Source organism: Lates calcarifer, linkage group LG4, assembly GCF_001640805.2.
Source record: "Lates calcarifer isolate ASB-BC8 linkage group LG4, TLL_Latcal_v3, whole genome shotgun sequence".
Taxonomy (NCBI): Eukaryota; Metazoa; Chordata; class Actinopteri; family Centropomidae; genus Lates; species Lates calcarifer.
Genome location: NC_066836.1, coordinates 20,016,134 through 20,038,189, shown reverse-complemented (window position 1 = coordinate 20,038,189; position 22,056 = coordinate 20,016,134). Strand labels below are relative to the sequence as shown.

The following is a 22,056-nucleotide window of genomic DNA, read 5'->3' as shown; positions in this document are numbered from 1 at the left end:
TGCACTTACATAGCTGATGGAAAGTTTAGGTAGCTTTAGGGTGTTGAGGTATTGTTGATCAGCCAAAATTAATTATAACTCAGATCCCCCCTGAGGTTGTGCACCCCCCTCCCACTCTTCTCCAGTCATTGTGCAGTATTTGTACATTGGTCCTGATACCATCCACAGTCTGCACAGTGGCACTGTATGAACAAGTCTGTGGCTCAGGTACTGTAAAGGGTACAGAGGTGTTTATGGGTTTTTTTTCGGTCAGTGTGGAGCCTGACTTCCTGATTGGTTATCTAAGTGTTGACAGTAGCAGACCTTGACAATAAGATTATGGCGGACCAAACTGGTGGACACTAGCAAAGCTGGAGCTCAACTCATGTGGGTGGCTTTACAGTGAACCAGTGATAAATGGTGACATTTCAACAATGGAACACCAAAGACATCCACAGTCAGGTTAGGTTATGTGGCAAGATTCCTCTCTGGGCTCAAGTTATTTATTCCACAAAATTACAAGAATTTGCTTTACTTTAAATATGTATAGAGGTAACAGTAAAGGAAATGCAATATTAATACAGACTTTGTGTTGCACTGCCTGAAATGTATGAAAGATTACATGTGAGGGTCACTTTCCCCACACCTATATCAAAAGTTTTAAATGCACAGTTTATTTTGTGTTTCAAGAGAGAAGCAACTATCTATAAAACTTTGTTCCATAGCTCTCAGGCAATGCAACACTAATGACAGCAATGTCCTCATAACTCATTACAAATTCCATTTTAGTGTATTATTCTACTTCAGCAAAATAATAATCCAGATTTGAGGGGAAGTACTGATTTTCTCTTGTATGCCTATTAGGGAAATTTCTCCTCACTCTGTTGGATTTTCATCAAATTGGTTGCTCGCTGGGACAGGCTAGCTCACAGGCTTCCTGTAACTAATATTTTGCACAACAAACTTCTGCCAGGGGCCACATGTATAATTGAATCCTTGGCTTGTCCATCTCAGACGAGAGCTACCACAAAACAAATCCAAACCTGTTCACTTAGTACACAGATGTTGAAAACAGGGGTCTTGTTTCCAGTTGGGAGGCTGTTAAACCCAGCTCAGTTAATCCATTTCTAATCTACAGTACATACAGATAGTCCCAACAGTGCTCCATTTGGACATGTAAGTTCTGTTTTACTTTTTTTTTTTTTTTAACACATTTTATATACTCTCTTTCAGCGATAATATTCAGTGGTATTTACATTTGAAATGATTTTACATACAGTCAAACATTGTATCTTTTTGCTTAATTGACATCTTATAAAACAAATGTAATCTTTGACATTATTCATTATCTATTATTGAACATCACACAGTATAAAAGTGCATTCCAGCTGAAAACTCCAGCTCATTTGCATCCTGACCTTTAACAAGAACAAAAAGCCTATCACGGGATGTCTCTGTGGTGTTGTTCCCCTATAATTTCATTACAGATCTGTGGAAATTTTCATTTGGGCAGTATGAGGGTTCAAAGTGAGAACAGACTGCTGTTTTAGATTTTTTGTTGTTTTCAGAAATCATGCACACTTTGTTCTCGAGATGTGTCAGATGAGGCTACGGGTGGGGGTGGGGGTGGGGTGGGCTACGCATTAAAAATAGGAGACTTCTTCCATAAAAACATTTAATAATAGAGTCATCATTGCTCCATTGTAGTAGATGGAATACTGGTGGATGGTTTCGCATTGATAATTTACTGTAGTACAATCAAAGCCTTACGGTGTTCATCAGTTCTTCTGTGTGTGCATGTGTGTGTGAAATCTTTGTAAACATACCAACAGTCAACTACAAAAAGCTGGGGAGATGAGAGGAGTAGGGGGGGATTGGAGGGGTGGGGGATCACATCCCTAAATCGTTTAAATTTTTCACAATGTCTGTTTTCCTTGTGGGCTGAGAGGAGGGAGAATCTTTTGCAGGATTTAAATGATTTATCATTTTCATTTGGAATGAAATAGTGAGCTGAATAATTCACTTTTCTGCCACTGCAGATGGAATAAAAAGTAACAGTTTCTGTACAATCGTCCTCCTTCCCCCAATCATTTCTATCTCTATACATCCTTCTCCTGTCCCATTCATTTATATTCAAATATATATTTTATCCCCTGTGTGATATCTAGTGTCTTAACTCCCTTGTTAAGTGTTTACTCTGGCGCATTGTCCCAAAAACTAATGTTGCTTACTTATGTATCATCAGTCATCAATCTCATTGTTTAATTTTCTCTGGATATGATGTTTTCTCCCCGCCACTCTTCCTCCATCTTTGTTAAATATGCACACATATACGCTCGCACACAAGTGCACATATGCACTCTCACTTTCGCACATCCATATTTCTTCACAGACTTTTCTCACACATAAACACACACCACATGCAGACAAAAGAACGGACCAACACATACGATGAGAAACTCCTTCCCTCTTGTTTCCTGCTGTTTCTCATTCCATACATGAAAGTTGAATTAAATCGAGTCTTGGATGTTTGGGTTGTTTTTCTTTGTCCAAAGCGTTTAACAAATTGTTGCTGCCCCGAGCAGAAGCAGCCTCTGCATTGTCTCAGTATCTGTGCTCAACCATATCAGCGTTTCAACACTTATTGCTTTAAATTACATCAATCACTCCCTCCCCTGCCCTCGCATTCTCCATCCTCCCTAGGCTCATTTTTCTCTGTCTCTTTTTATTACTTTGCCTCTTCATCTTTCTCCCCTTTAACTTCTCTTCACATTATTCTAGCTCTGGTTGCCTTTTCATCATCCTCCTATTCCCTCCCTTCCTCTCTTACCCCCTTTGCCCCTATTTGTTTCATTTATATTCTCCCTCAGTCTTTCCCCTCTTCTCTAGCCTGCTCTCCTTTCCCTTTTTTATCGTTCTTCTCTGGTTCCTCTTTATTTTCCTTCTCCTTTTTGGCACCCTCGTCAACTTTTTCCTTGTCTTCCCTCTCTTTCTCCCTTTCTTTGAAAAGTTGGGCTAGTTTATGGAACTGGGGACCCCACTCTTCAAGCCCTGCTCCCCAATCCTCCCTCTCTGCATCCTTCTCTCCTTCACTCTCCAGTGAGCTGAGGGATCCAGCCCTGGACCCTGTGCCCTCCAGGCCGTACACCTGCACCGAGTCATACGGTGGCTGCGAAGGGTCAAAGGTGACCTGGGCAAGACGCAGACGTAGGAACTCACCCACCCTTAGCGCCAAGGAGGGACCCCCGGGCCCTGGCGCTCCTCTCGCTGCCTCCATTCCTGGAACCCAGCCGGCCCCGAAGCCCATCACTCCAGCATACGCTCCTCGGGGCTGCCCTGGGAAGGGCAAAAGCTGCGGGGTCATATCCCTCCTCCCCAAAACATACCCCCCCAGACCCACCCGATCACGCCAGTCCCCGATAAAGCCGGCTGCGTCTGGGTAGACAGATGGAGTCCCGGTCAGTGAAATCCCTCCACCCTCCCTGTCTGGCCTTGCCACCACAAAGTTGCTCCCCATCTCCAGTCCTCCTCTCCCCAAGCTGCCGGGGTAGTCCCTCTGTCCAGATACCTCCCCCTGCAGCACAGTGGCGTAGTTGCGTCCATTGGCGGGTTGCTGTTGTCCATCTGCGGAAATGCTCCCGCTTCCATTTCCACCTCCACTTCCTCCTCCTCCTCCACCACCTCCTCCCCCTCCACTGGAGTCAGACTCAGCCTGCCCAGAGCTTGTGTGTTTCGGGGACAAGCCGGCACGGGAGGCCCTGCGTCCCGCCAGGGGGAGCGTAGCTGAGTCGGTCACCCAGCCTCCTCCTCCGTGACCCTGGCCGACCATGGAGCCGGATCGGGTCATGACAAGGTTGTGCTCCCGGGGTAACGTGTCCGACTGCACCTGGAGGGAACGTAGGCGAGCACGAGTGGTTTCAGTTCGGGACTGGGGTAGGGTATGGCACTGTTAGGTTTGGTTACAGTCAAACAAAATGGGATGAAGACAATTTGCCAAAGTAGGAGGGAAAATTTAATAAGAGGCATAATAAAAGAAGAAAATGGGAGGAGTGTGACGATTATAGTGCACAAATGGAGGAAAAGCAGGAGATGGTGACGATAAAAAAAGAGAGAGGCGAGGGAGAGACAGACATCAAGCAGAGTGGAAGAAAAGCAGAGTTGGAAGAAGCCATAGATATTAATTGAAACACTAGAATGAGCTAACACTGCACTGTGAGAGGGAGATGGAGAGGGAAGTGATCGAGAGATAAAATATTTGAAAATTAAATAAAGGAAGGGCCACAGAGCCTTGCTATGGCCTAATAAATAAAACAAAACACAGAAAAGATAATGAACAGCAGGATATAAATGTGCTGATATGTCTGAATCATCATCTTCCCCCAGCATTGTTCTGGACATTTCTGCTACTGTAGCGACATTAAAAATATTATGGTGCTGCAATCAATGCAATAATATAGTTTAGCGGGTTTAATACAAACTTAATAATTATTTTATATTTGCTTAATTACTTTCTTACTTGTTTGCTTATGTAATTGAATAATTAAATCATCCATTCAACTTTAATGCTTTCTGCAGTGCAGCCATATATCATTAATCAAGGCATTCATTCAAGTTTTATTTCTTATTCAATACAACATCTATCACTTTTTCTCCTTGTGGAAACATTTAGCCAACCATCCATCCATGTATTAAACAGTTTTGCAGCACAAATTTCATTCGAATACCAGTTTCACACCAAACGTACAAGTATGAATTATTTGCACCACGTAGACTGAAGGATGAAGATCATTACCTGAAGTGTTATGACCCGACAAAACAGCTAACTACAATGCTACATGACAGTGTAAGCAATCACAGTGTTAATTTTCCAACCTCACATCCCCCATCATCTTCCCAAAGGCCTAGTAAACTCTTTCAATTAAGAGATGCACAAAACTGACTTTTCCTCTAGTGAAATTGGCACCATTATAACTTCTACAGCTTCTTATACAGCTGGGTGACAAATTAAAGGAAAAAATGTGATTGAAGAAATATCGTAAATGCAGATGCCTCCACCCAAAGTGCACAAGGGGTCACTGAATGATGTGAAGCGTATGCTATGGCCACAGTCACCAGATCTCAACCCAACTGAACACCTATGGGAGATTTTGGACAGCGCTCTTCACCAAGTCGTCAGTTTACTTATATAGCGCCAAATGACAACAGAACTTATCTCAATCCACTTTTCATATAGAGCAGGTCTAGACCATACTCATTATGATATTATTTACAGAGACAAACAATTCCCACCATGAGAGACCACTTGGAGACAGTGGCAAGGAAAAAATTTCCATAACAAATGAGGGAATATCTTTTGGAAGAATAATGTTCATCTCTCCAGCAGAGTTGTGGAGACTTGTAAAATCAATGCCAAGGCACACTGAAGCTGTTGGTGCCAAGTGATGGCCCAACACCTTGCTACTTTAATTTGTCACCTGTCTGTAAATACTAGAAATTATCATGGAGGTCAATTTAGTTGAAATTAGATTAAAAAATCTGGCAGAAGCTTCTGCTGAGAACAGCGGAACCAGAAAAAGATGGCCTTGCTAAGTGCAGTGTCAAAATTGCATGCCTAGTGTGAAAGCAGGGTCATTGTAAACCTTACCCAGTCCACATCTTGACTGTGGTTCACCTTGTCCTCATTGCTCCCCTCTGTGCAGTTGCTTACAGTCCTTGTCCCTCCTCCTCTCTCCTGGCTGTCACTGGTCCTCGGCGTTCCTCCATCCGATGTGCTCACTGCGCTCTGGGGCCCGGTCCCATCGCGGCTTCCAGTGCGACTCCCTGTTCGGCTTCCTGTGCTGAGGTCTGTGGGGGCTATGTAAACTGCCCCAGACTCCATCGGCCCCACCATGGCCCCCTGGTTCTGGATGACCAGAGAGTGGTCCGGCTGGCCACCAGGGTAACGGTACCCCAGCTCTGCCAGGCCCGGTTCAAATGTCCCACCTGGTGTGCGGCGAAGGACAGGTAGAGTGTGGCTGCTGTAACACAGGCGACCATAGAGGGGTCCTCCAGGTCCTGAGTAGTTGTGATCCACACCTGGGTTTTGAGCCCAGCTATAGGTGCGAGATTTGTCTTGGCCACGCTGTGTGTAACGTCTGTAAGACACAAGGCAAGAATCTCCATTTAACTTTGGTAAGTTGTGTTATTTTTGAGAGAGACAGAAAATAAAGATCTGTGAAGTGGATCAGACTGGGACATTGTGGTACTGGTATAAGCATCTCTGGTCAATCTGAGAGTGCTGCTGTACCATATAGCATTATATCCAAACAGTAAGGTATTTCTGTTATTCTGAAAAAGTACCCACAGGGGCAAAATAACATTATGGGGGTACTCCAGTGATTTAGTTTTCCCTTCCATTAAGTTGGGAGACATTGGTAGAAAAAAAAAGTTGAAACTGATGCAGCCGAGGCCAAGATATCCTGGCTTTTAGCCCTGAGTATAAGGATGAAATTACAAACTGTTGTAATGCAGCCGTTCTGTTAAAAATGTAGTCTCCAAGCCCAATCCGAGATAAGCCTGACAGCAACATCAGGGGTACTTTGTGAGACTCCCTCCAGAGCCACAGAAGATTTTATACCACTACTCCCCATGACAAGCAAGCAGATATTCATGTGCACAATCTTACCAATGTACTACAACAGAACCACAAACTACTGCTTCAAAGTTACCCTAAAGTTTTCTCCGTGACACAGTGTCAACAAAAATGAAACACTAAAAGCTCCACAAAGGTAGTATTTATTGCAGGGATATTGCATTGGATTGCGTTAGATTTAGACAGTTTTTCATGTTGTTGTGTCCACCTCCATAAATTGCGAGAAGCAATTTTCGATAAACTGAACGCTTGCTTTGTACTTGTTTATGGCCGCTCCATATGGCGTGCATGAATTCATCGGAGCTAATTATTAGTCCAAAGGCAATAACAATGTTTCACAGGAACATCAAAGTGGGTGCAAACAACTCTCTGATGTAGCAGAACATAAATGAGCTTTAACAAAATGAGCACAACAAAGTGGCCTCCCTGGACCGCGAGGCTTGATAGCCTTCTGTCTCAGCATTTTGATCAGTGACTGATTCTGACCTGGAAGTTAAGGCTCGATCAGTTACTTAAGTGGATCAATTAAGTGCTGGAAAGAGATGAAAGGTTTTTCTCTGAATGGGCAAATTTGTTTCCTTCCTATCTTCTTTTTAGCATGTATGTAAGAGATCAAGCATGATGTAATGAAACTGTATGTATAACCACATGTAAGACAAACTCTACCACACACTCCCTCTGCTGCTTACACATTCCGGCTGTCCAGTGTGCGGTAGCCACGTGAGCGTGAGCTGTGTGGGGCGCTCTGGAGGGCCGCGATGTCAAAGGCAGCCGTGTCGGCCTCTCCCCCGCCCTCGTCATCGTACGTTATGATGTTCTCACGTACGTCGTCCTCCTCCAGCGGTGACAGGGAGTCGCGCTTCTGACGACGCAGCGACAATGACAGGGCACTCACCGCTGCAGAGGGGGCGGCAGCAGGAATAAAGGATATTGAAGCATGGGAGGGAAATTGGAAAAAAGAATGATGAACAAGGGGGATGGGGGCACAAGTCACAAGGGAAATAAAGGGAAGGAGGAAAATGAGAGAGAGTGAGCAAGGGAGAAAAAAAATCAGGCAGACAAAGAGGTGAGGCATGCAGAGACAAAACGAATACAGAAGAGGCCTTGGGTTAGAGGGCTGGTATATCATATCAGCAGGCTGCATGCCTCTGCTCTGTAATTGACTTTGAGCTCAAGCCAGGCAAATGGACGCTTTATTCTCCCATGACTCCATATTCCCAAAGCAGGGAGCTACATGTGACCCAGGCCTGTGGGCAAAGAACCAACCTATCTAAGCTCTTCGACAGATGTCCAACAAGGCCACCTGTTATAAAATCCACCTGAAAAGATGCATTTGATTTGTTATAGCTATGCACCGTTTGACAGAAATCTTTGTTTAACTCAATTAGAATTCAGAACACACATAAAGTGGGGAACTATTACATTTTTATAAAGTTAATATAGGGAATGTGCGTGTCTTCACAAGTCCAAACTTCTAAGACCCAATCAAAAACAGACCTGTGGGGAAACCTAACTGTTACATCCACAAAGTATTTTAAAGAAAGACACCTGATCCAAAGTGGACCCTGAGGACAGTCAAAATTGATCCAAAAGAGATCCAAGGATTTTCTAAGTTTCACCCCCCTACGTTTCTGTCTGTACATTTATCAAGCTTTCCATTCTAGCGTGGCACATATACAGCTTACAATGACAATGGTGGAAGATTTACTGGACGTAATTTGCTGACCAACCATGGTGGATTTTGTTGGCTGAAATTGTAATTTTTGTTTTTATCAGATACAGCAAGCTAACATAAGTTAAGACATTCTGCAGCTGACTACCTAATGTTTCCATCTGATTTGTTTCAAAACAACAGCCAGACACAGCTGCTATCCTTACTCTAATACACTGGCATCTTACTTCCCACTGAGTGGATGTTTCAGTTCATCTAAGGTAACCTGCGACTCCATAGAATAATGTATTTAGCTAATAACCTGCCTCTTGCCTTTGGAAGTAATGCTAAGTTACATCTATACATAGTGCTAGTGTTTCCAATTTACACTAGAGCAGATAAATACATTGTTTTATTTGTTCCTTACACTTTTTCTCTTGTGTTTTTGGTTTCATAAAGGCTAAAAAAATGCCACCCTCCAAACAATGAAGATTCAAAGTATCACTCTCATCTGAGCTCTGACTGTTGTGCAGACTTACGATTGCTAAGCTTTGACTGGACAATCTCTGTTTTGGGGGATGATAATAGCAAACACTGGATCCCATTTGAAACTACTTGTATGTCTCAACATGTCCATACACTAATGCAGTAAGTCAGTCTACAGCCTAAGTATTGCTGGAGGTTGCATTATTTGATTTCTATGGAATTAATCCAATGATCCCCAACAGGAGTGGGAACTCTAATCTTTCATAACAATTTGAAGGATCACCTTCATGCCATGGTGTACATGGATTTCTCTCCTCTTTTTATCCACAAGACGTGAGTGGTTACCAAGTGGCTTCATATCCACAATATGTGTGCCAAACCCCTTTTTAATAACCAGATGGGATCCTGATGGAGCTTTTGTCAGAGCTTCTGCAAGAACATTTGGCATTTTGAGGAAGGCCCAGTTATACTGTTCGGGATTAGCGCACACTTCTTATAGACAAGAAAAACTAAACTGTACAGGAACAAAACTCTAGCTCAGTTTTAAAGCTACATTCTGGAGACAAGTGCTGTAAAGTTGTGTGTGCATTTCCTGGTATAGTTTATGCCCTTGTCACTTAGAGAACTAAATTCTTAACTCCACCAGAAGCCACTCAGCATGATCACCTTCACGCTATGTTGCGTTTCTTTCTTGATTGAACTGGTCTCTTCCAGAATGATAATGCCCCTATCAACAAGGCATGAGTAGTGATCCAACAGACTGAATAGAAATGACAATGATGCTGGCCTCGAGCCAAAGCCTTCTCAGCACCTAGACATTATCCAATTGAGCATTTGAGAGTTTCTGCAAAGGTGGCAGTGACATTTTATTATGCAGCTATCAAAAACCGGAGGGCCCAGATAATCACTCACAATTGTTATTTTAGTAGTGATTAGTGCTGACCTTGCCCGAGGAGATAACTGGACCAAAACTGCGAGAAAAAGTAAACCCGCTATAGAGCAGCTGTGACTAAGAGAAATATTTACGCTGCTGCTTCCGTTATTTTAATATGCAGATTAAGCATTCAGGGATGTAGTGGAGGGTAAATATCCCTAAACACTATTTACTCATCTTTTTATTTGTAGATTAGCATTACACTCCTTTACAGGCAGTAAATCTTAATGATATAACTTCACTGTATACATAATACTAAGTGCTGTAGTAAAAACATGGTGTAAGTTATATAAGTAAGGGTCTTTCAGAGGACAACACTTTTTTATTTTTACTGTTGTTACTTTCCCAGACTCCATCACTATAAAGCCTGAGATCAGCATCTTCATAAAATCTATGTATCAAAGTATTTACCTAATAGTGTAGCGACACAAGCCAGGATAGCCAGCAGAGCCGCTGTACTGAGCCCAGGGGAAGGCAGTGTGGACTGCTGAGGGAGACACACCGCCTCTCTTTCCCAGTCCCACTCGCCCTCTGTCTGCTTGTCCTTCTCTTTCTCCCCGGCCCGTGCCCCTCCTCTCAGGCAGGGACAGACGGACACGGTGACCGTCCCGGTGCTGGTGAGGCCTGACGTCCCGTCCCTCAGGACCAGCGGCACGTAGAGCGTCAGGGTGGAGGACGGGGAGCGGGACAGCGGCTGGAGCTGGGACAACAGCACCAGGCTGGCTGTGGGGCCTGGAGGAAGATCGTCAGAGAAGAAGATACAAAATCTGTTGTTAACTGCATGGTGCAATTTCCCTTGTTTTCTGAGCTGAATGGCAGCAGGATGTTACAATTTGGAAATGATGCCGTGTCTTCACCGTGCTCATGTCTGCAATTCCAATTACCTGGTGATTGATTTATGCTACAAAGGAATGAGGCAGGCCAAAAGATCAAACTTTGGTGACTTTTATTATTACTATTTCATTTCACGTCCCTTAGTTTGGAAACTTTTACCTTCACTGAAGCCATAGTGTCTCACACCAGAATAACAATGATACTAATTTGAGCTAATACTCTGAATCTGCTACAGAGCGTCTCAATTAGGCCAAATAGTATCCTCCTCTCCACTGCAGCCACACTTCATGATCTATAACTCCCAATTGGCTGAAAAAAACATAAACATAAAGTCTGATATACATTTTAAAACTAGTATAAAAATGTCTCCAAAATACTGTTTTCATTAATATACTGCCATCATAGACATCTGCACAGGAGTACTGTGCAAAACAAATACCCTCACACCTGTACTGATTGACAGCACTGATGATGTGCAGAATAGAGCATGTACATTGGAAGAATGTTTATATGTTTACAAGAATGGGATGTCATAAGTGCACACATCTTTCAATTCTTTTGAAAATTCATTAGTAAGAAGAAGATGAACTAATATGCAACAATTTAGAAGGAAGCAGAGCAGGAACAACAAAAGAGCTAATGGCCTGCACTAATCTGACTTGATCTTACTTTTAGGCAGAAGAGCTATGGTGTGCCTGAGGGGGAGATGCTCTTAGATTTCCTCTAAATGAAATGTACAAGGCCACAAAAAATAAGGCCACCAACAGGAGGGCTCAAAGAAAGTAGTCTGGAAAGTTGTACAAACATGACTCAATTGTCAAAGCAATCTTCTGTGATCCAAATCACTGATCAAATCATTATCTTTTTTGAACATAGAATGCCTTTGACAGACAAAGTGTCCATATGAGATCAGAACACATTCTTCCCTTTCTCTGTTCTGGTGCTGGATGTCACATCAAAGAGGCCTTTGATTCCTCATGTCAGTGAATTTATCCCCCTGATCCATGATCCAGCAGGTTCACCCCTCACAGTTTTGCCAAGTTTAGGAGCAATTAATAGGCTGGTCACCAGTATGGTGCTAATGATAGTGCTCACAACATCAGCTGAGGACAATGGAATTAAATCATGTTGTTTAATGTGACAAAACTGTCAAACATGAGATAATAAAGAAAAAGAATACCTACACAAGAATTTTCCTGGCGAATAATCAATCAGTGTTTCATCATTTCTTAGAGCTGCACTAATCAATCCTCCCCTCAGCTCTATGGAGCACTTATTCTCTTTCATTGTTTTTAATTAACTTCACTCTTTTGGTTCACTCTCACCATTTTCATCTAACTGGTTTAAACCTATTGTGCATTACACAGGCTACACACAACATCAAGTGGCAGGCAGACCAAGTTAGCAATTAGCTGACAATCAAAGAGGAGAATGTAAGAGCCAGATATTTCCCTCAGCAGGTGGTAGAGACCAAAACAAAGCTAAAAGGAGTGTTTACATTGGATAAGACTCCAGACCAAATCGTGACCAGAAACATGATTTTTGAAGTGAATGCTAATGTTGTGCTCCCCTAGCAGGGCAACAAACAAACACATTTTTTAGAATATTATATAGGTCACCTCCAGATAAGATGATGCATGAACTACTAGTAAAAGTAATAAGCCTAACTTTGACTCGAGTTGGTCCTTTTAAATAGAGAGAAATAGCAGCGAGTTTGGCCAAAGATGTATCATATCTTGTGGACTTTTTCACCTTTTTGGCACAGTGTTTTAATTTGCACTGTGACCCTGCATGCAAACATTTAGGACAAGCTGCAAAGCACCCCCAGTTTCCAGGTATTGACAGTTGTTGGTGGTAATGTGCCAAAAACTGTAGCAATACAACAGCAAAAAGAGAGAAAAGAAGACGTTTAGCTGATGTAATCAGGGATGTGCTGTACAGTAAATGCTAGAGGATTCAAAATATTCCATTTTTGCAAATGTTTTATGTTTTATTCAGTGTGTTTGTTACGCCTCAAGCATACACACAATGTGTTTTAGAGTGAAACACTGACTGCAAACATTACTGTGCTTGTTTACAAGAAAACTCCACAGGTGATGCATAATTGCTAAAATATATTTCTGGACCAATTATTTTACTTTTTTGTGGAAAAAAGTGAATATTATCCAAATACAACAGGTTTGTCAGTCTAATTTTAGCACAGTGTATTTGTTGGAGTGAATGTGTTGAACTTTTATTTTATCCTATTTATCCTATATTACCTATTACATTTTTTTTAAGCAGAAATAATCTACTTGTGATGTTTAGATACATAATAAGCAGTAGTACATTTCTTACTTCACTTAAAAAACCAACATGTGAGAAAGTATATGTTTACTTGTTTGTACTCTATATGTCTATGTTAATGTGTACTAGTGTGCGCTCTATATACAGAATGTGTGAGCAGGAAAAGAGGCCAAACAAAGCCGTGCAGACACAGAATGTACTAGAAACAAATACTAAGTAGCTAAATTCAATTCAGTTGAAGTGAATTAAATGAAGCAGCTCTGATTTCTTCAAAAGCTTTTCATTGGAAACAGCAAGTATACGTGGTAGCTGGGTGGAGAAGATGGATGTAGAGGATATGGGAAGGCAAACAAGAGGGACGAACAAAAGAGAGGAGAATAACAAAGAAAAACAATGGGGCCACCAGAGTTGGGAGATGGATGGTGGAAGAGAAAGGCAGAGACAGAAAAAGAGAAGGGGGAGGCAGAGAGGAGAGGAAGAAGCAATGGGTTTGAGAGGAGGGTAAAAGACAGAGAGAATAGGAGAAAAGATGGAGATGGAAAGAGAAAGGCGGAAAGAAAATGTGGGATTAAGAGCCTTAAAAAAGTAGGAGGAAAACAGTGTGAGGCTGCCAAGGGAACAGAAAAAAGGAATTAAGAGGAATACACAGAGAGAGGGAAAGATAGAGAGCCTACCACCACTGTCCCTGACGCTGAAGTTGAGGGCAGCGCTGGACTCTGGAGGGATGCTGAAATACACAGTGCTGTCATTCCCTCCCTCATCTCTATCAATCGCCCGCAACACCTGCACCACCTGAAACACAGAGATAGAGAGAGCAGGGGAGATTGAGTGAGGGGAGGGGGTGAATGTGTGTTCATGCGTGTGTGTGTGTGTGTGTGTGTGTGTGTGTGTGTGTGGAGGGAGAAAGAAGAGAGAAGAGAAAAAGAAGGTAATGGGAGAAACACTTACACAGAGAGGGCTTTTAGCTACAAACCATTAGCCGACGTCAGCAGGAGTCAAAACGAGCCAAACAATTAGTAAAGAGACACAAGCAAACTGTGTCTGATACTCACACCTCATAAATAACCACGTCTGACGTGAATCGCCTTTAACAAATACAGTGGGGCTTTCAATTTAGTAATAGCATCTGCACGAGTCTAGAGTAGCAATCGTAACTAAATTAATCTAAAAGAAATCTCCCACTGCCTAAGCTGATGGGTAATTTCTTTTTAATGAAAAACGCCGGTCGTCATTATGCAAGCCGTCCTTTCAGAAACGCTTTCGAGTGCTGGTTATGAGCCTGAAAGCAGGGATGAAGGGTTCCGCGTGCTCTCTGAGTTAGTCAGTGTCTCTAGGCCTTGAGAAGATTTGTTATATACGATTACATTATGCTATCAGTTTCTGCGTGTGAATATTCAAAGGCCTTTTGCCTAATGACTTGTCATACACAGACATGAATACCCAACCCCAACACATTGAAAGACATCATAATCTTTCTTCCTTGAACTGTCTCCCGCTCACTCGTAGAACAGTACACACAAACACAAACATGAACATCACAGGGAAAAACAAATCAACGTCGTTGCCATAGAATCACAGATTTAGTGGCGAAACAACAAAGACACAAGCAGAGCAATGAAAACACCAGCAAAAACAACAGATGGGCCAAGACACCAAATTATGGCGATGGAGCCAGCATGGAATACTGAAGACAGAGGAGAGAGGAAAAAAAAGAGAGAGGAAAGGATGGTTTCCAGGGAGAGACGGAGGAGCACAGAGAATGATTTCTATAACTGAGATAGGATCAAGTAAAGAACACCATGATGCAGAAAACTACACAAGAGCACAAATAAAGCATGAAGGATGGCAGGAAGGAGGGAGGCAGTCTGAGAGGAGGCCTGAGTTTAATTACAATGTGAATAGCTGCTGCATTGTGATAACAGGCCATTGAGGATTCACCTGCCTCCATGGTGAATGGGCGAGCTGTAGCTGCATGCTGCCACGTCTGAATAGATAGAGCTTTGTACTACTGTACTATATGCTCCTATATTTGAATGGTCATGGCTTTGTATACTATGCTCCTTTATTTGAACGGAGACAGCTTTGAAGTTCTGTATGTTTCTTCAGGAGATGTCACTGTTTGAATAGTGACTCAAACTCTTGACAACTGATAGCCCAAACCTCTTATCTAATTTCTTGCCTGACAAAATAGTGATGCGTTTACTTACTGGCTATGTTTGTTGTATAGTGTTTGCATATTTTGTCAGACAGAATGATGGCAACTTTTATCCAGATTTATTATGCATATTTCCTTTGTTTATGCTCATGCCTTAGCACAAACATACACATTATGTACAAGTCATAATAATGGACAAATTATAATTTTGACCTGATGATGGCAGTAGATAAAAAAATAAGGTATCACCAAAGTTATTACAATGAATTTTGAAGGGAACATAAATGTCTGTACTAAATCTGAGGGTTATTCGTCCAGTAGTTGTTGAGACATATCACTGAAAACCACAAATGTCAGTGGTGGCACAAGGGGAAAAGTGGATCATTAAAGTCATTAGAATTTGGTCAAGGTGCTAAAGCATAATCCATTTTCCATTGGAGGGAATTTTGAATTTAATTTTCACTAATATATATATGAAAGAATGGTATGTTGTGACACATTTTACCTTTGTCAAAAAACTGCACCTCCTGCAATTTGGATATTGTACTCGACCATATGGCGATCATTTATATTCAATTTTGATTCATTATTCAGCCCTGGCTTCTAGAGAGTCTTTCAAGAAACACTGAAATAAATTTTTGAACTCCAATTTTGGAATCATTCGATGGTCATATCAAAAAAGATAGCACTGTATGCTGATCACTCCATCTAGCACCATTACCCCACATCCAACCCTGAGACACTGAGATGAATGGTCTCAAGGAAACACATGTAGCTCTTTTCCAGTTGAGCCATAACTTGAGGGTTCCCATGATCTAAACTTTCGAGAATCCTCTGTGGCCCTGGCTCTAAGATTTTCCTTGCATTTCCACTGTATCCCTTTTATGAAAAGGGATGTTTCAGATATACACCATTAAAAAGCCAAAAGCAGGGCTGACTATTCCATGTCACAGTACACAGAATGTGCTGTTTGGTAGGTGAGTGAAGTAAATGTTTGCGGGACGGACAACAACAGAGGAAGTATTGTGGATATTATTGATTTTCTTTCACATTACTGAATGCAGGGCACTGTTGGAGGCAGCACAAGTCAGTCACTGGCCCAAAACCATGTCCAAAGCCTCAAACCACTTGATAATTTGCTGCACCGCATGTATTGGGATTTCCTATCATCTTGATCCAGCTTTTTAATGTTTTCCCACCTCTGGCTATATATTGAACCCCTTTTCTGCAAGACACTGCAAAATCATTTGGTACACCTTTTTGTTTCTCACCACTAGCTCCTGCCTCTGTATGTCCTTCTTCCCCTAAAATACTAATGAGAGCCTGGGCGCTTTTGTTTGTCCAATAAGCATTCTCCATTGTATCTGTTGTCCTGGTCAATACAGATGCAGCAATAAAATGGTGATCTGTGTTTGTTGTGATGTGACAGCACATCTGCCTGACCAATCACAGTAGAAAGCACTCCCAGCAAGCCCTGAAAAAACTTGGAACTTTCATTCATTATCACCCCTTGAGCAGTGCAAAAACTTTGCTCCCTGAACTCGACCTAAAGCAGGGTGGCGAACAGTAGAAACAAAAGCAGAAGCTGTGACAATGGCTACGCTTTCCATTATGTTTTGTTACATTTTTGTTACAAACAAAAGGTTCTGCCAACAGAGTAATTTGAGATATGTGAGAAATGTTTTTTTTTTTTTTTTTAATCTTAGTTTTGGAACAGAACTCTTCCTGCTCACAAATATATTCACATCAAAGGTCATTTAAACACATACTGACCTGCCCGACGGAGGATGAGTCGCACATGGCTGTTGTGTACTGTCTGTCCAGCTCGGGCGCATTGTCATTCAGGTCTAATGTCTCAATTGCGACCAGAACTCTGGACACCTGGCTGGGATTGTCTGGAAAGGCCAATCAGAGAGAAACATGTTAGAATAGAATCTTCTAAGATGCACACACCCAGAGCTGTACGTGGAAAATTCTATGAATACAATTCACCATTGCAAAAAACTGCAGAACAGCAGTGTGCCCACACACAGAGGTGCAGTTTGCGCTCCATTAACTTCATTAAATTGTCCTCATAGGCGAGATCAAGCATTTCGGTCTTTGTCCAGAAACTTCAACAACACTCAGATCACATTAGCGCACACACAGTTGGCTAAATATACAGTAGTACATTTGGTTTCGTTTGGCTTGTGTTACAGCTCACAGGCTCCCAGCTGGAGTACAACTGATGCTTCCATAGCAGTCAAATTTTTCCACATCAAACTGTTCCATTCTTAGCCAAAGCATCTCACAGACTCAAGTGTGTGTATGTCTCTAAGTGTGTGTCTGTGTGTGTGTGAGTGTGCATGCTTCTAAGAAAGAGAGAGAGTTAGCAGAGGAAGGATGTAGAGAGCAGTCAATCTGCATGCAGTTACACAAGGGCGCAGTTTAAATGGATTGGCAGAGGGTCTCCCACACCCCTTTCACTTGGATATACACACACTCGAACAAGTTCTCACAGCCACGCTTGAAACGCATGGAGTCATAGTCTGAGCTGAACATTCACCATTACATTTTAGGCTACTCTTGTGATGGACACAATCCAGGCTCCCCAGCACACATCTTCACTCATTTATCTAAGCAGGCAACCGTGTGACACAGCTTGGGTCACACTTTCTGTGACACACACACACACTCCCACACCATGTTCTCAAACCCAGAGCGGTAACACTGTGTCATGGATGACAGCAACTGGTTCCCATCACTGAAAAGCTGAAAATGAGCTCTTGCTGTAATGCCACTGGGTGAGCTGGCCTGCCCGTGGCCATGGCAGAGCTCCTACTGTGCTTTATGTCAACACAGCCTCCAACAGCCTGTTTATTAGATGGAGCTCATTATTCAAGACAGGAGCTCACTGTGCTGCCTCCACAGTCCTACTAACACTGCTGCCACAAGGAGCCCTGAGTAGATTTTAAGTTAAGATTAACTTTGTCCAGAGCAAGCCTTGGCAGGAAAACAACTTCCTTTCCTTACACACAGCAGCTGCTGGACAGTATTCTCCAACAACACTTTCACTTTTACAACAAACAGTTTGATTGAATTTTTTTAGGGCTGAAAACAACATCCAAATAATAACTTATCATCTGCCAAAATAGCAACTGGAAATTAGCCAGAATTTAGGCTGGTTTTCTCGGTAGGGAGACGTAATTTGTCAGCACCTTTAAAAACACATTTGACCATACAGATAATTCATGTGTCTGTTTTCAGAGCTTCCACCACTGTGGTTACAATATGTTTGGTTTAGGTGTAAAAAGTGATTTTAAGAATGGGTGATCTGGTGATATTCAAAATTTTTCTTGTCAACAAATTTGATAAAACAAACAAAACCAACATATCTGTGCCATAGACCTCCATTGTTGTCTAAAACCAAGCCATAGTGTTGCACTGGGTGTCATGTTCCCTCCTTACAATGAACACTGTAATTTATTGTGAGTCAGTTCCACATATACTGTCCTGCTGCACTAAATACTCACAAGCACGCCACATTATTTATTCATTCATGGCTGAAAACAGTCCCCAACAAATACAGTATTTACTCCTGTGTGGGTAATATTTACTAAAAACCACAGTGCTCAACTGGGATATTATTTAGCCTTTTTAAAGATGAAACTATATATTCATGGCCCTTTTCTTATTTCAATCCAGTGGCCTTGAGAATGAGTACTATACAAGTTAGCCAGACGTCAGAAAGTATTGAGAGATGCACTTGTGCACTGTTTGCTTTGATTTTATTTTTCATGGGATTTGTAGACATTGACCAAATTCGAAAATAGTACTACCAGTATTTCCTAAACCACTTCACCTGTTTTTTTTTTTCTCATTCTGTCATTGTAGACTGTGTCAAGGCCACCAGGCTCCCAAAGGGGATTTTCAAATGGCTTATAGGGTTTTTACTTCAATGAATGGATGCACTTGACAGGGTCCACACTGGTGTTGATTTACTACATAAAGCATCTCCATTTTTGAGTTTCAAAGTTTATTTTTGACCTTGGAAACAGTACTTAACAAAACAGTCTCAACTGATCATGATTAAAAGCTTCAGAACAGCTACTAAATGGACTGGATGATTGTCTTGTCATCTGTACTTTTGTTCACTTGCCTGAAATATAACCTCTGAAGTGTCTCAGTGTTTGCTGAGACAGGCTTTACTTACTTGGTAAGTGAGAGGTGTTTACCCCTCTCCTTTGCAATCAGTGAGCCTGTAAAGCAATGCTTGTCCTTGATTTGTTGCTTTAATTCTTTGTTTCCAGTCGAATCCTTGTGAGAAACGATCTATTGCAGCATCAGATAACTCCCACAATATGGATCAATTGATTCTCAGGAAGCGCTGTAACAAACTATTTGTGGCACCAAACAACATTCCCCTCATGGCTTGATGACTTGAGAGCTAAGCCGCTTAGTGAACTGCATCTCACACATACTGTGCTTTTCACACACCATACAATATACAGTTTAAACTCCCATACACCAGTGGGTGCAGGTGTTAGAGGTGGTTTCATTGAGGAGTTTTAGCTCCACATAAAAGGAAAATTCCTCTAATGATGTCTCAGTGTTAAGATGAGTACAAAAGAGGGACCTCTAACCTCTCTGGGTTGCAATGACAGTAATATTGTGCCAGTGCTCGCGTTCCCGATCCAGTTCCATGGCAGTGGTGATGAGGCCTGTGTCTGGGGTGATACGAAACAGAGCCTCTGGGTCCGATTGAGGATCAATGGAGAACCTGGAGGAGAGAAAATAGGGGAGGAGGCGAGAGATAAATATGTTGGGAGAAGGAGGGTGAATGTAAGTGAAAGAGGAGTATTGAAAGAAAGAGTGAAGGAAAGAAGCAAGCAGGGATGGCAGCAGGGTGCAGAGTGAAAGAAGCAGAAGGGGCAAATGTGTGAGGGAGTGATAAGGAAGTCGGCATTCAAATGGCCAAAGAATTAATATAGAGAGATTATCGCAGCCGATAAGAGCACTTTTGAAGTGCCACAGATTATCTAAATATCTCTATGAATATACCAACTATCATTCCTCCCCACACACTTACTCTTAGCAGTTTTGCCAGTGCTAATTGGGACATGCTTTTCTGTGATTGTTACAGACAAATCATTTGCCTCCCCTCTTTAACTATGTGAGACAAAACCTACTACAAACATTAGTAAAAGCATGGAACCCACAAGCTTCTGTGGTTGCTGTCTGGCTCAGGGGAACACTGAGTGGGCATTTGGCTGGCTTAGATTTATTTGGTTAGCTTGTAACTGTCACGTCTTGCTTCTTTTAGTTGAAGAGATGGGTTTGAATTTCAATTCAAAAGGTACATATCCCAAGCTTAAAAATGCTTTTGCCTGAGGTTCAACAGTCAAAAGTAATGGAAAATTCACAAGAACTGGAAAACTATTTGAACACCTGACTGTGCTGTGGCTATAAGCCTAGCTAGTAAGGTAGATATAGCTGAATTTACCCACTTTTTTCCTGTTTTCTGCTGCTGAAAAACCTATTTCTGATGGATCAAGATGTTAGTAAAATGAGTATTTCTATACAATATAAATAACACAATAATTAAATCTTAAATCAGAATAGGCAGAAAAAAGTAACACCAAATAAACTCGTCTGCTAAAAATTAACAAGTCTAGCTAACAGAATAGCAGTAACTGCCATATCTGCAGCCATTGACTCCATGTAATTCATGTGATTAGTATTTTATTCATTTACTTAAGTAGGTAATTAGTTCAAATGTGAAAGAGAGCTGAAGACCAAACAAGAACAGATTTTGATTTGTAGATAATGCGTGTTCCCTTTTAATTGTCCAAACAAAGAGTGTAACATTAGTTTCTAAATGTCTTTCTTTTTAGGTTTCATGTAAGGTCAGTGACAGTAATTAATAATCAGCATAAAACTTTTTTCTCTGCTTCACTGTTAGTGTAGTTATTGCTCTTTAACATGAAAAAAGACACTTATTATTTCACCTGATATTATTGGTCAGACCAGTATCAGGGTCGACAGCGCTGACCCGGCCGACAGTGCAGGCTGGCGGGCAGTTCTCAGATACATCCATGTGATACCGTGCCCGGGAGAACCTCGGTGGCTCATCTGCATCCAACACTGCCACTCTGATGGACGCCCGGTCCTTGAAGGGGCCTCGACGAAGGAAGCGAGGGTCCACTATGGGGTTGAGGACCTCGACGGAGAAAGAGTAGGAGCTCCGACTCTCATAGTCCACAGCCTTGGGAGAACAACAGAGAAGGGTGAGCTAGTACGATTAGAAGTATTTAAGTACATAATTATTCAAGGTTTAAATATACATTTACTGTGAAATGAGTAATGATTCTACATTTTACTGGCAAGGAATTATGCAAATGTCACTGTTACAAACATCAGATCCAATAATATGTTATGTGCTTTCATTTGGTCCAATTCTCACACTAAATTTTCCACAGATGACTGCTAAATTACATTTCAAAAGCAGAGAGATGGCAAATAATGAGTTATTCCAACAGATAACAGCTGGCAGATGCAAAAGAATAGTAACATCCAAAATCAGCTGAGGATGATTTGGAGTAAATAATACCATGGTAACCTTACATGTTGTGACATTTGGATTTTTGAAGTGATAGTTTGACAGTTGTTGTGGGTGGATGCTTGGATCGTGGGTGTTGTGTGAAGTGGGAAAAGACATTCATGAGGTGTCGATCTTACAGCATTGCCAATGAGATTCCTGATGCTCAAAGAGTTGAGAGGAATCTTGAGAGCTCCAACGCTAAGTAACTCCATGTTTGGGCGTTGGTTTGACATTGCTTAAGGGTTGATGTTTGGATATTCTTGACATTCTTAGCTGTAATGTTTCACTGCTGGGAATTTGAATGTTGGTGGTGCATTCGTGGGAGTTGTATAAGATTAGCGCTGCTTTCCGCATGCAGGCATGTGGTACTTCAGGTAGCTGCATTGAACACTTTGTCTAGCTTCAGCATTGTTTGGTGCTGTGATGCTGGCAACACACTTGGTACTGTGTAGGTGGGTAACCTGGCAGGTAGTGTGTTTTGTTATAATGCTACGAACATGTTGGTGGGGGTAATTTCAGA

General features: G+C 41.9%; 1 protein-coding gene across 3 annotated transcripts in view; it reads right to left on the bottom strand.

The window, feature by feature from the left end:
• Window positions 1-2,578: 2,578 nt before the first annotated feature.
• Window positions 2,579-22,056, bottom strand: part of LOC108883949 (cadherin-24) — a 130,628-nt gene continuing 111,150 nt past the window's right edge. For all 3 annotated transcript variants that reach the window (XM_018677541.2, XM_018677542.2, XM_018677543.2), the window contains 8 exons: window positions 20,944-21,200; window positions 19,579-19,715; window positions 16,730-16,851; window positions 13,476-13,593; window positions 10,093-10,413; window positions 7,300-7,507; window positions 5,624-6,113; window positions 2,579-3,865 (listed from right to left, as the gene is read on the bottom strand). In XM_018677541.2, coding sequence (XP_018533057.1) covers window positions 2,846-3,865; window positions 5,624-6,113; window positions 7,300-7,507; window positions 10,093-10,413; window positions 13,476-13,593; window positions 16,730-16,851; window positions 19,579-19,715; window positions 20,944-21,200 — 2,673 coding nt within the window. In that variant the 3' untranslated portion in view covers window positions 2,579-2,845. The remainder of the gene's footprint in view (window positions 3,866-5,623; window positions 6,114-7,299; window positions 7,508-10,092; window positions 10,414-13,475; window positions 13,594-16,729; window positions 16,852-19,578; window positions 19,716-20,943; window positions 21,201-22,056) is intronic.